Source organism: Calypte anna, chromosome 10 (genome assembly GCF_003957555.1).
Source record: "Calypte anna isolate BGI_N300 chromosome 10, bCalAnn1_v1.p, whole genome shotgun sequence".
NCBI classification, from domain to species: domain Eukaryota; kingdom Metazoa; phylum Chordata; class Aves; order Apodiformes; family Trochilidae; genus Calypte; species Calypte anna.
In genome coordinates, this window is record NC_044256.1 from 2,097,811 (window position 1) to 2,112,081 (window position 14,271).

The 14,271-nt window shown below is 39.9% G+C and overlaps 1 protein-coding gene across 1 annotated transcript in view; it reads right to left on the reverse strand.

Annotated features, from left to right (window-relative positions):
* Positions 1-14,271, reverse strand: part of SCAPER (S-phase cyclin A associated protein in the ER) — a 156,287-nt gene that overhangs the window by 66,328 nt on the left and 75,688 nt on the right. Inside the window, exon 23 of the mRNA XM_030456965.1 lies at positions 4,163-4,286. Within this exon, the coding sequence (XP_030312825.1) occupies positions 4,163-4,286 (124 nt within the window). The remainder of the gene's footprint in view (positions 1-4,162; positions 4,287-14,271) is intronic.

Below are 14,271 nucleotides of genomic sequence, written 5' to 3' on the forward strand. Positions count from 1 at the left end.
TCAAAACTGCACAAAATCATGGTTAATTTCATAAGCATCAGAACCTGTGAAATCTTGTTTGTTAGGGTTTTGTGCCTTGTGAGGGAAGGGGAACATTCAGCTGGAACATTTGCTTAGGCTGAGACACTTGATAAAACCTCCAATGCTGTGGCTGCAGCCCTCTGCTCTGGAATACTTTCTGTCAAATCACTTAGTTAAAAGAATCTTGTAACTTATGCTGTGATGATCTTTTTTCCACTAGTAGTATGATAAGGAACATCCTATATAAAAATAATTCCAGTTAAGCAGATTAACTGCTGCACCTGGATTCCAAACATCATGCAGCTGCCTCAAGATCATATTGAATCTCTCTGTAATACTCCTGGTCAGAAGGAGACACATTAATGGCTTCAACAAAATGGTTTCTTTTTTTGTTTTCCTCAGTAAATCTCTCCTGTAGACATTGAAGGAAAATAATGACAGAAGCATAAGTGACTTAAAACTGTTCCCCACTACAGGACATTTCTGTGTGAATGTTCCAGTCAGACTTGAGCAGTTAATCCAGGATTGCCTAGACATCTCAAACACAGGGCTGCCCTCAGCAATGGGTGTGTAAAATTACTCCACCAAAGAATGAACAGGTATAAAATCAAAAGAACTCTGGCAGAAAAACTGCTTTAGTCCTGCTGTTTCAAACATCAGCCCTGCCTCTCTTTAAGAGGGTACAGGAGTATTCCTTTAGCAGCAAAGGCCCTTTCATGGGAGATCTTAAACTGAGCATTAACAGATCTTATTAAGAGCTTGAAGGGTCCCATATAACAATCTGCCCACATCAGGCTGGGCTTTCAGGTAACATTTGCATGCATTCTGCTGTCTTCTCTGCGTGTGGGTTTTTGTTTCTTTTTCTTTTTTTTTTTTTTTTTTTTTTTTTTAAATATACTTTTAAGCAAAGAAGTGGTTAAAGTGAATACAACTTCCTTCCAGGATTCCTGCCAGAAAGGATGAGAGACTACACACACCCAAAGCAGCACCCTAGCTGTACGTGTTGCAGATAGGTCTTGGGGACACCACACCAGGCACATATAACATCATCTGGATCTGTGCCTCCTGCTCGATGTTTCTAGCAGAAGCAAGGACCTGATGGGTTCAACTCCATTTAAAACTGGAATGACACAGTTTCTAACTTTACAGTACCTTTTGTGTTTGACTGAAATACAGTGAATCACAGACTGCATGCAATTAACAGCCATACTCCTTGTCAGATCCTCAGCACCTACACTTCAGCTTGCTTATTCTAAATACTTTTCTGGCAGAGGATGCAATACTTCCTGTGGTTGTCGAGCATCATCTAAGTCAGCCAAAGTGAACAGACCAAGAAGTGTCTGGAGATCTAACAACCACTTGAAGCAAAGCAGCTCCTCTTTCATTTAGTAACACTCAAATGATGCATTGGATGCAAAATGAAAGCTGGGATTTGAGTGGGTTGCATGGGGAACCAGCAGCAGTGCATGAATTCTGTGTCCATGAGAAGCAGGTATGGTTCTACAATAAACACAAGAGAGGAGTTTAAAAAAAACACAGTCATGAAGATGTATCTTTGCCTGAGAGACACATTTCTGAAATCTGACTAGAGGATAAGAAGATATAAAAAAAATTAAAATAGTTTACATTACACAAACTCTTCTTGCTGTTTTGCTGAAATCACTTGGCTCCCAGTACAGACTCTGCTTACATCCAGCATGCAAAACAAAAGCAAGTCTGACTGCAATAATCGTGCAGGCATGCCTCATTCTAGAATGTTCTCAAGTTATACAAGAAGCTCAGGAGAGAGAAAAGTCCTTTGTCATTGCTGTGAAACACAGCAGATAAAGGTAAGTCCAAAATGGAACTGTTAGTTTTATCTGATCCTACCTGAACACAAACCACTGTAAGGCAGGACTGCCAATCTTTCACATGTGGCTTTTTTGTGATTCAGGTTTGCATAAAGAATGCACTCTCAATCTTTAATGTTCCTCTACCACAGCCATGGAATTTCTGATGTGTTGAATAACCCTTCCTTCTGTTGAGAAATTCAAGGGTATTTATTTTTCTTATTTACATTTACCAACAGCAGCTCAGCATTTTATTTCAGGGTTTGTAAAACAAATCCTTATTTCCGTGGTGAGACCGTGTAAACAAATTTTTCAATCAGTGTAAACTGTTAACAAAAGAAAATCCAGCATTTCACAGTATGACTGAAAAGAGGTATTTTTGGATCAATTTTGCTTTATAGTACTTCTGCCTTGACTTCTGAGCCTGAAGAATTTCTAGTAAGTGGCAAGGATCTATTGTAGTGAACTCTGTCCTCCCTCAGGGCAATTCTTTACGAAAGCCAGGCCATTAGCAAGGGTAAATCAATGTTATCAGCTCACACACACTGACAGCTTGTGTGGTTCCCACTCCCTCATTCCTCCCCCCCCATTATGCTATATCTCTGTGCTCTCCAGGGAAATTCAATTAACAGTGTCAGTCTCCTCCTCTCGGTCGATGACTGACACCATCAAGACTCTTTTCACCGCCCACTGACATGTAAGATGTGTCTGCTGATTTCTTGACTCACAAGTTAACAAGAGAATTACCATCCACTTCTATAAATGACTCTGTCCGAGCTGGGCTGTAAACACACTGACAGCTTCTGAAATCTATCTTTCTTGACCTTATTGATTAGGACACTTGGATATAATAACACTTGTCCGGTGGCAGAGTAATGTTTGGGGGGTAAAACCCCAAACCCATGACAAAATACTGTGTGCCTATTAATACTCTCAGATTAATCTTTTAATTCCCCACTGCAGACTCAACAACCAGGAAAATGCTGTGAACAATTAATGACTAACATTTTGCTGCAATTCATGTCTCATTTTTAAAAGTCTCAGAAAACATCTACTGATGAGGCTGTATACAATGCCACTTCCCAAATCCTGCTTCCAAGCATTACTTCAGTAGCTTTCAAAACAGGAACATCTTTTTATGCTTTTCATGCAACAAGATGGATTTCTGTATTTTGAAATAAGTAACAATTAATTTTTCAGGAACTAGTATAAACATTGCAAAACTTGAAAATGTCATTAATAAACTTGTTCATCAGCTCAAAGCAACTAAAAAAAAACCAAAACATGCATCTTAGGCATGATTTATTATTTAAAAGCAGATGCTATTTGCAACTGTGTTCCACACTAAGCTGTGAAAAGCACCAAGCAGAGCTCTCATCTTCACATATACCAACTCTAAACCACAATCATGCAAGCTCCTCCCGAGATTACAGTAATTTGGTTTCTTTCTGAACTAATTCTAATGATTTCTTAATTACTGTTATGAAAGAGAAGTATTTTCTTATGGTTAGAGAAAGAACAGAATGTAATGCTCCATCTGAAAACTCAAATACTGTGGTGCTAATGGGGCAAAAAAAAGCACATTACAATAGGAAGCACAGTGGCAGCAGATTGATCATGATGAAACAGCAAAAAAGATGCAAATGCCATGCTATTGATTAAAAGCATCCAATATTTACCATAAGTCAAAACATGCATGGCAAACATAGCATAAAAAAATTCTAAATTTAAAAAAATTAAAAATTTTCTAAAAAAAAATTCTATATATAGGATGCAAAAGTGCTTCATATATATATATATGTACAACTTACCTTCATCCTCCATCAGACACATAATGGCTTTGCTCTAACCTGCAAAAACTCAGCAGATTTGTGCTCTTTCAAACTCTGCCACAACACCACGACATGGTGGCTGTGACAGCCAAGCTGGCTCCAATGTTCTCCTCCATTCTTTGCTAATTGTTGAGGCCACTTAATGTAAAAACTGTGGGTATGCACTAGGAGCTAGATAACTGAAATGGCCCAGGTTTAAAAACAATCCTAATGGAAACACAGTGAAGTACAGCTTGTCATAATCTGCATGATCTAGCATTAGTCCAATGTGTTCTCAGCACTTCTGCAAAAATGCCCATATAAAACCTGATCCACTGCTGCAGCCACCACAGAAAGATGTAATAGCAGACACTGCTTGTTATACAAAGGGCATGTATTCATCAGCACGGGTTTAAAACATTTCCCAACCCAAACTGATGGCATTTGAGGGCAACACACTTTATAGGTTAATCAGGAGTTTTACAGAAGTAGTCACAATACCTCTTTTTCCAGAATCCGAGAGATCTCTCCTAAAGTTCTGTCCAGACCAGAAACCTTGTTCCCCAGTGAACAGCTATCCTGCATTTGGAGGTGTTTTAAAATGTCTTTTGCTAATCGTTGCAACCTTTAACATCAAACAGAAAACACAGAGCAGTTAAAGTAAGAACTCTCCTAGTGATGTAAAATTTCATATTTGTTTAATGAAACTCTGCTGCTTCAATGTGCATTTCAATAAGCAATCATGCATGAAATCTGTGTAAAGGTACCATAATTATCTATACTGAACAGCATGTAAAATATGCAACAGAGCAGGGAGATACAGTCAGCTTAGACTACCCTAGAAGTAGGTTTTACTGCACGTTCAGAGAAATAGCACAGAAACAGCAGTACAGCTGTAATGGTGCCTCCTTGTTAGCTACATGCACGTTTCTGTTGTTGTTCAATACAGTTAATTTCCCTGTTCTCCCTCCACAATTTATCCTGCAAGATTTTGCCATATTCAACATTATTTCATCCTACTTTTTCTCCATCCTTCAATACTTTCTCACAACTTAGTTGAGTACTTCGCTCTTGAGATGAGTAAGGGAAACAGAACAGCAGGTTACCTGGCTTATTTCTTATAGGCATCATAAAAGAAATGACTTTTTAGACTCATTTGAATATATGAAAAGTAGTGACTGCAGAGTACTCAGAAAGGGCATTAAATGCCCTTTCAGTGATGGTCACTAATGAAGCCAAAATGCAGAGGTGGAAAAGATGCAGATACATGTGGGTTAAGATTAATTTCATTTTACACATGTACAGTTGTGCTCTCCTGTTAGGCAATGAGGAGAAAAACACTGTTTCAAGGCACCATTCATCTCATCCTACGCAGTGAAGCAGTCAAAACACACACCTGAGTTTACCCTTCATAGAATCACAGAATGGGCTGGGTTGGAAGGGACCTCAGAGATCATCAAGTCCAACCCTTGATCCACTCCCCCCGTGGTTCCCAGCCCATGGCACTCAGTGCCACATCCAGGCTCTTTGGAAATATCTCCAGACACAGAGAATCCACTACTTCCCTGGGCAGCCCATTCCAAGGGCTGATCACCCTCTCCAGAAAGAAATTCTTTCTAATCTCCAACCTAAACCTCCCCTGGCACAACTTGAGACCCTGCCCTCTTGTCTTGCTGAGAGTTGCCTGGGAAAAGAGCCCAACCCCCCCCTGGCTCCAACCTCCTTTCAGGGAGTTGGAGAGACTGATGAGGTCTCCCCTTCTTTGCCTTGAACGTGAAGTCAGTAACTCTGATGTAGACTTCTGCATTAAGGCAGATGATACAAATGCTAAACAAAGTCAAACTCGAGACTGAGAGAAGCAGGGCGGGAGTTTGAGATCGCGTTGTGGGTTCGGCCCAGCCGGTACCCACCAGGCCTCTGTGGGACAACGAGGAGAAAATTCACCCAAAGCCTCATGAATCAAGGCAAGGACATGGAGGATTTTACCCCTCTGCTACAGTCGTGGGCAAAACAGAGTAAAAAATTAATTTAGGCTATCGGGAGAAAGAAAACACGACCTTAACACCTCCCCCCTGCCCCTCCCTTCGTACCGGGCCCGAATCGCTTCACGGCCGCCTCCCCTCAGGGCGCAGGGCGGGAAGTGCGAGTTCAGGGTCACTTCACCTCACGGCGTTTCTGCCTCTCCTTCCTCCTCAGGGGAGGACTCCTCACAGCCCTCCCCTGCCCCCAGGAGGGGTCCCCCATGCAGACAGTCCCTCAGGAACCCCTCAGGCACAGACTGCTCCAGGGGGGCTGCCCGCAGGGTCACGGCTGCTGCAGGAACAGCACCTGCCCTGGCACGGGGTCCTCCAGGGCTGCAGACCCACAGCTGCTCCTTCCGTGGGCTGCAGACCCACAGCTGCTCCTTCCATGGGCTGCAGGGCACAGCTGCCACCTCACCACAGGCTGGGGGGAACTTCAGATAGGGCACCTCCTCCCCTTCCTCCTTCCTCACTGACCTTGGTGTCTGCTCTGGCATTGCTCTTACCTCCATCTGTTTTTTTTCCTTTTCCTTTTCCTTTTCCTTTTCCTTTTCCTTTCCCTTTCCCTTTCCCTTTCCCTTCCTTTTTCCTTTCCTTTCCTTTCCTTTCCTTTCCTTTCCTTTCCTTTCCTTTCCTTTCCTTTCCTTTCCTTTCCTTTCCTTTCCTTTCCTTTCCTTTCCTTTCCTTTCCTTTCCTTTCCTTTCCTTTCCTTTCCTTTCCTTTCCTTTCCTTTCCTTTCCTTTCCTTTTTCCTTTCCTTTTCTCACAGAGCCTCATCCAGATGTCCAGATCTGCCTCGGACACAGGCAGGACCAGAACTGGAGCTGGGGAGCTCCCAGCAGCTTCTCACAGGAACCTGTGGCCCTCTCCATACCGAATCCCAGCTACACTGACCCTGGGTACCAAATCCCGGCTACACTGACCCAAGACACGTTTTTTTTTTAAACCCCTGCCTTAGTCCTTGCTGCTGGCTGCTCTCACAGCCAGGCTCAGCATTTGCTGGGCCTCTGGTTTCATCTCCTGAGCACTCTGCTCTGAAAAGTGGATGAAGCAGGATAAGTGGGAGAAATTCTGCTGTGACTGGAAGCAAAGAGCTCTACAGGAAGGAAACAAGAGAAACAGGGTCTTGTCACTAAATTGGAAAGTGTAAGTGTTAAAGGACCAGGAATCATTCACAAAGCGACCACAGAGAAAAGAGAAAATCAAATTAACTGGCCTCCAAGATAAGAGAAAGACGTGGCTGGGGAATGTACCAAAATAATCTATATAAAAATGTATAGAGATGGGGAATGTAATGACTGGGGCAATGTACCACCATGGTTATGAAAAGATAAAACTCAGAATATTAATGTAGGGCAAGAATCGAGTTTCCACTTAATTGATAGGAAACAGGTACTCTGTACCTTTCCTTTGAAAAAATTAGGATCTTTTCAAAAGCTTTCAAGAGACTCTGAAAATATGTATGTTTTTAAAGCACAAATAATGATTGGCAGAATTTTGAGTCTTGGACTTATCATCTGGTCAGATGAATCCACTAATATTCAGCCAGTACTTTTTTATGACAAGAAAAATAAAGGGAGATTATGTTCTGATGAGATTTTCTGCACTGCTATTTCCTCTGTGGAAAATGAGGTTGGGGGCAAACTCTGTAACTCAGTAAGCCACGAATTAAAATAGGAAAGAAAATGAAAAGCCAAAACACAAATAACCGTAGGACTCGGACAGTGAATCACTAATTCTGCTGAGCATAAAGACTGGATTGCAGCCCCAATGAAAAGCTGAATTTCTGCAGTCCAGAAAGGTGATCTAGTAGTGGAGTATTTCAGGTGTGCTCATAGAATGGCTATTGCCTTGGCAATATCCTGGTGCATTAAGCAAAAAGTTTCTCTCTTCAAACCATTTACCCAAATTCCATGATTAAAGCATACATATAAAGCACTAAAAATCCCCACCACACAACATCTTAACTTCAGGTGAAAGAGGACAGCAAGACGGGTTTCCATTTGCTTCATTTAACATCAGAGGAACGGAATTTATCCAGGATTAAGCACAGCAGCTAGAGAAAGAGACCATCCCAATCTACATCAGTCATCAGCACACAAAATGTGTAAGGTTTATCAGAACACTGTACAGAAGGATTCAAATAGAAAATAATCACATTGCATTGTTACTTCTGCTAACAGATTCCCCTTCTATGGAAATTAAACATCACGTTCTGTTTCTTTCCTCAGGTGAAAAACAAATGCTGTACAATACATTAACTCTCAAGTGAAACTTCCAGCTTTCCATTTCTTCTGTAAGTCTTTCTGGACACTTTTATCAAAATATAAACTTTCTAAGTGTGTGTTCAGCATCATACAGTAAGAAAGATGGAGAATAAATTTTCGGTTCTGTCGCATTAAAGAATTACCTCTTACAACCTCACATCCTACTGAAGGTTGGTTGCCTGCCAAAAAACCAAAACGTATGCTATGTGATCACAGGGGGAACAGAAGGGAAATAAAAGCTCCCTCCTCCCAGCGAGTGAACCTCAGAAAAATTATTTTTATTTAATATCCTTCATGCTGACTTCTTGGCAGCGTCGGAAAAATAGGAATAATTTTAGTACTGTTTCAAAGGATGTGAAACCTATGCAAGATGACTTGTGCTTGGGTATAGAATTTATCATTGCTATGAATGGATTTGGAAAGAGAGAACTCTTTGTATATACTGTACTCCTTGTACACTCTTTGTATGTACTGTAGGGTAATGTAGCATGGTATCAACACCTGATCTAGTGAGAACCTGGAAATACTGTTAAGTCCAAATCCAAACATTTCAAGAAAATTACTTAATCTTTCTTCTGTCTCCCAATTTGCATTCTTCCAATGCTTACTGTGCCATACAGGGAATGATAAATAACTGAAAAATTACTGGGCTAAATAAAAAGGAAAGTTAAAGCTAATGTCTTTTTATCTAAAGTTATTTACATCTCACTAATTAAGATTTTAGCACTGCCCCAAAACAGATAACTCAGAATGCAGAAGAAACATCAGAAAGGACATAAAGCACTGATTGGTGTTGGAATGTTACCATAGCATAAAATCTAATTAATACTATGTTCTGTAAATACAAATAGACTATCTGATCCTTTTGCACTGCAATTGGGATAATGAGGGATATTAAATGTTTATACAGCAAACAGAGATACAAACTTAAAGTATTATGTGAATTAAAGGTTTCTTTTTAGCATGGGCTAAATATTTTAGCAGGTTTCATGTATTTTATAGGCTAAAGGAAAAAGATCTCTTAATATTTATAGGCCACATTTCATCTCTTGAAAAGAAAGCCTTGAAATAGTAACATCAATGTATTTCAGCACTTCCACATGTACATCCATGATTTCTTGGCTGCACTCTGACTGTATGCAAGGCAGGATTAGTAGGGCTGGGCAGAGCACTGGATTCTCTGCAGTTCCTGTATGGAAGGAGTGGTTTCTCCTCCAGAGGGTGGCCAGATGCCAGCAGGACACAGGCCCCAGTTCTTCCTGAGAAGGGATAAAGTCTGTGGCAGTTCCTGCCCAGCCTGAAATGCAGTCAGGCTGTATCCTCTGACAGCAATGCCCAGCTCCTGCACACTCCCCTGTGCTACCTGCAGCTGCAGTAAAATGAATCCATATGGTGGCACACCTGGCACAGCCCCACTGCCCTGGGGATGTGATGGAAAACACCACTCAACATCCTAACGTAGTCCCCAAGCACTTCCAGACAGAAAAACACCTAAATCTGAAGCTTCACACACCTTCCTGAATCTTTGAAAGTGAAGCTATCTGAAAAATGATGACAAATTACTATCCTGATTATTTTGGCAATTAATTTATTGGAAGTCCTATAAGAATGCTCTAGCAAACCTCTGAAGATTAAATATGACATCTGCCCGGTCATAAAGTAGGTATCTATGGTTTTTTTAACTTAAATGAATCTTATTTTATTTACAGTTTGACTCTTCTGTGGTTCACAGTTGTTTGGAAACTCAACTTTGTACAAACACTTCCAGCTTCAGGGATTATGAATTTTTTTTTTCCACCAATCAGTATTTTGGTACAGTGTCCTATAACTGGCCCAACTGGACTCCCAAGCCTACTACACCAAGAAAACCTGCAAGTTATTTTAGTGAATGCACTGATGTATCACAAAGAAAATATGAAAAAAAGGCCCTTATATAGTTAAAAGGAATTTAGCTTTGGTTCTCTGCAAGAATGAACTTCACATTGCAGTCATATCTTTTCTCCAGAAAACTCTTTCAGGAAACAATTTTTCATTTCTGAACTCTTCTCTTGTCCTTTAGAGCCTTTTCAGGATAACAGAAGTTTCCACTTGCATATCATTTGAAGTGTTCTTTTACACTATTTTTTTTTAAATTGGTAAATTAAAATAAAAATATGAAAAAACCTGATTCCTTCTTGCATGAGGAGAGACTGGCTGAAGTATTAGATGAGGGAGTTGGGTTTTTTCTGCCTCACAATCCTGCTACCTCCCTTCAGGCATAGGGCAATCTTTCCTTACTTTGATCTCCCTGCCTGTGTTAAAGGATGAAAATTACATTTTGCCACCTGCAGACTGTTTTAACATTGAAAAATATGGATTCTGGATTAGAAGATAATAAATAGGTTTAAATAATACTCCATCTTTGTGAAAACATTGTGCTTCTCTTTTAAAAATGTGCTCTGATGGAAACCAGAGAATGGTGCAAATAGAAAGAGCCATCATCAACAGACATTTTGACAACCTAACTTAACAGACTGGACACTAAATAATTGTATTCACATCAGTTCCCAGAGAATAGGAATTAATACTGTAAGTCTATCAAGTGTTCACCACCATTTATAAAATTACCTAAATGTCACCAGTGACCACCAGGGTCCCCACACAGGGGACAGAGGCCAGGGGGCAACAGACCAGCTGCTCCCAGGTGAGAATTTCTGTAGACCTTTTTCTTGCAAGTCCCTCTCACCACACGAAATAGTTCAGAGAACAAAATATCGACCAGAAAAGCAAGATTTTTAATTATCTCCCCACACACATACTAAGGGACCCAATTTTTTTTAAGACACTAAAAAGAATTAAAAAAAAATCTGTTATAGACAAGTAAAACTCTTGTTTCCAAAGAAGAACAACTCTGAGCTTTCAGAGCCTTTCACAATTCCACTTAATAATCAGATTCAGTACTTTGAAACTGAAAAAACTCTACATTCCATGTCTATCAAAGCAGGATAAAGCCTGTCTGCTTATTGATATTAGTGTTTTACCAATGTAATGCCAAGAAAGCACTTGGATCAGTGCTTCCTTCATGAAAAAGGTTTTATAAATCTGCAAACTGTAAACTAATAAGAGGTCCTGAAACAATCTCTCAGCAGCAGGAGGAAATCAGTGGTCTCATAATATTAAGGTGGTTTAATCTTAAAGGTGATCTAAAAAGGCTTTTTACCTGCCAAAGACTAATTCTGGGTTCTGTCTTTCTTCTGTAACAACTGACAACATGACTAAGGACTAAAATCAGATAAGAAATTGCATTCCATAAATGGTTTTAGTTGTTTGCAAAGACACAACCGATTTGGGAGAGAAGAAGGGAGTAAAGAAATGTGGAATAAGGAAAGAAGCATAAGTGAAAGTTACATTTAATTATTTCATTCTGAAGCACATTTGCTCGTTAAGCAAATAAATAAATCTACCAATTGCTTTACATTTTAAATGGAAATTTCACAGCCCACTAAGCTAACAAGTATTTTATGTTAACAAGTATTTTATGTTTCTTCTAATCCAGTCTGAATACCTCAAGACTTCTTTTGGAATAAACAAAAAGCACTGTCACTTATTTTGACACAAAGAACACATTTAGCCCTCTGTTTTTACCCATTCCATTCTATGACATGACTTTTCTCAGTAACTTTGCAGATCTCCTCAGAGTGTCTGTGTCAGATTGCTGTTAAGACTCCTGGTACTGGCAAGAAGTTGCTCTTTCTCAGCCAGGTACAGCAGCAGTTAATATCAGTGCAGTACATTGTGTTCTACCTAAAAGCCAAGAGTTAAATATTTTCATAGCTTCTTGATGTGATGCTCCAGTGGAGATCTGTTCCTGTTTGTTTCTTTCAGCTAATTCTTCCTGTTGTTCTTGGTTAAGTAGGATTCTTACTTAGTTATATTTCAAAGACATTTTTCCTATGAATTTTGCCTGTATTAAGAGTAAGTTTCTCCATGTGAACTGATGTGGCCTGGGCTAAAAAACTTGCCTCATGAAATGTCTTGCTCTCTCTTTCTCTCCCTTACAGAAAAAGATAAAATTATCCTTACCTAGCTTTCTTTCACTTTGTATTATATATTGTGTAAACAAACTTTAATAGACATGAACCATGCTCCTGGTTGACTCACAGCCAGTCCTCTATTTCTTCTTAAACAGTCAGTTTGTACTTGAGTTCCCATTGCTACCCCCTTGATATCAAAGATGTTTGGAAACATTTGAGTCCTGATGGTAGGTAAAAAGCTGTGTAATTTTGAAAATAACAGTAGCTATGACATCTGAAACTATGCTCTAGAAATTTAGATAAAAGCATCTGCTTGATCACTAGTCATGAAGACTGCAAAAGAAATCTCTGAGAAGATCTGTGATAAAAGTGAGCTACACAGTGGCTGTCACAGTGGCTCACAGGTAGAAGAGTACAGCCCTAACAGAGGCAATGAGGGAGGAAAATGAGAAAGCAGATGGAACAGAAGATTCTGCCTGAAAGAACATTAGCATTTTATTAATGGAAGAAAAACTGAAATGCTAAACTCAGCATCAGTCAAGAGGTTACAAGGAAAATAAATAAATCTGTGTTTCTGTTACACTGCAATTGAGACACAAGTGATCAAAGTACAAGTGCTGATCAGCAGAAGTCAGAAAGAAACTGAAGTGGAAAACCCACAGCTTATCAGCATTCTGAGTCACTCAAACACCCCACATTTCTACTTTCTGACAACTAGACCCTATTTTTTTTATTGTCTAGTAGCAAAGAAGAACAAAACACAGAAGCTAGAAACCTACAAGTCTTAATATCCCATGAAACATATCCTGCAAATTGAATTGCTTGGTGATTAAGAAATGAAGCCTACAACAGAACCTCCTTCCCCATGTGTTTATGCAGGTGTGCCATCTGGTGGAGATCTTTCATTTCCTTATGTCAAACCTCAGTGATGGATTTTGATTGTTTTAAAATACATACTGAGATTCAGCAACAGGCTTTCAAACTCTGGAAAGGACCACGTGAAGGATAAGGCATACAGGCTAGTTGTATATCCAGCCAAGGAAGCCTGGCAGCAAGGACCTGAACACCTTAACCAACAGTGACTGATAAAAATGCTGCCTTCAAGCATAGCAGCAATTTAAGAGCAATAACCACAAAAATAAGTGATCTGTAGAGGTTATTACCTCAGTGTGAAGACAAGTATCTCCAACCTGGAAAATACCTGTAATTTTAGGATTCAGGCATTTTAGTCCAGCTGTGAAAGACACACCATCTGCCCACTATCCTGTGTAACAACAAACTGTAAGCAGGAACTGTCTCAGGAACATCAAGGACAGGACAAGCATACACAATCCTCTTTACTAATCTGCTTCTTGACACCATTCTCTTTTGAGTTTCTTTTCAATCTGGCTCCATCTGTGTTCTGTTCTCCCCTACCCTGGTACCAGGAAGGTCAGCAAGCCATTGATACCCATTTTTCCATGCTACTTATGACCGTGTCAATCTCTGTAACATACCTGTTAAAAATTTCTTCCATTATCACATTTTTCTCCAGAATGGGAAGTTCTAGTTTACTTCATCTCTAATACAGAGTATTCTGATTTCCTTGCCTGCCTTCTCACAGTCTTTAACAATTCTAGCATATCTTTTGAGATGAAGAACCAAACCTGCAAACAGTACTCACAACATGTATTTATACATAATAACCTTCTTTCTTCTTTTTTGCACCTTTCTAAATAATTTTAACAACAGATTTCCTTTAACTGCTAAGACTGGTGAGCTGGTTATTTCCTTGGAACCACATATCATTTCTGTAAATTCAAAGCCCACTTTGTATGTGTAGATACAAATGTCTTCTGCCTTCCCCTTCCAGTGTGTAGTTGAAAGAATACACACTGGATTTCACCTACCATTTTACTGCCAAGTCTCTCTCCCTTTAAAATGATCATTCAGTATCAGCTGCTGACCCCTCTGTCCCAAACATCTTTGCTTCATCATCATCACCATCATCAACCTGTGTCACCTCACTGCTTGCCTTCTTTTCCTAGGTCACTTGTGAATATGCTGGACACCACTGGACTGCAGAACTCTACCAGTAACCTCCCTGTTCTGCAGGGACTGATGATATAAGCCACTTCTTTTCAGTTTTTTAACTGATTTCCACTTATACTAAAGCTAGATAGCCTCTTTTTAGAAGTTCTGGTGAGACACCTTGTCAGATGAATTTGGAAATCCAAATATTCCACACATAGTGCCAATCAGTTTCACTGGAATCAGAAAGCAAAAGCTGAGCAATTTTCAGTTTCAGTTTCAGAAGGAATTTGCCTCTGA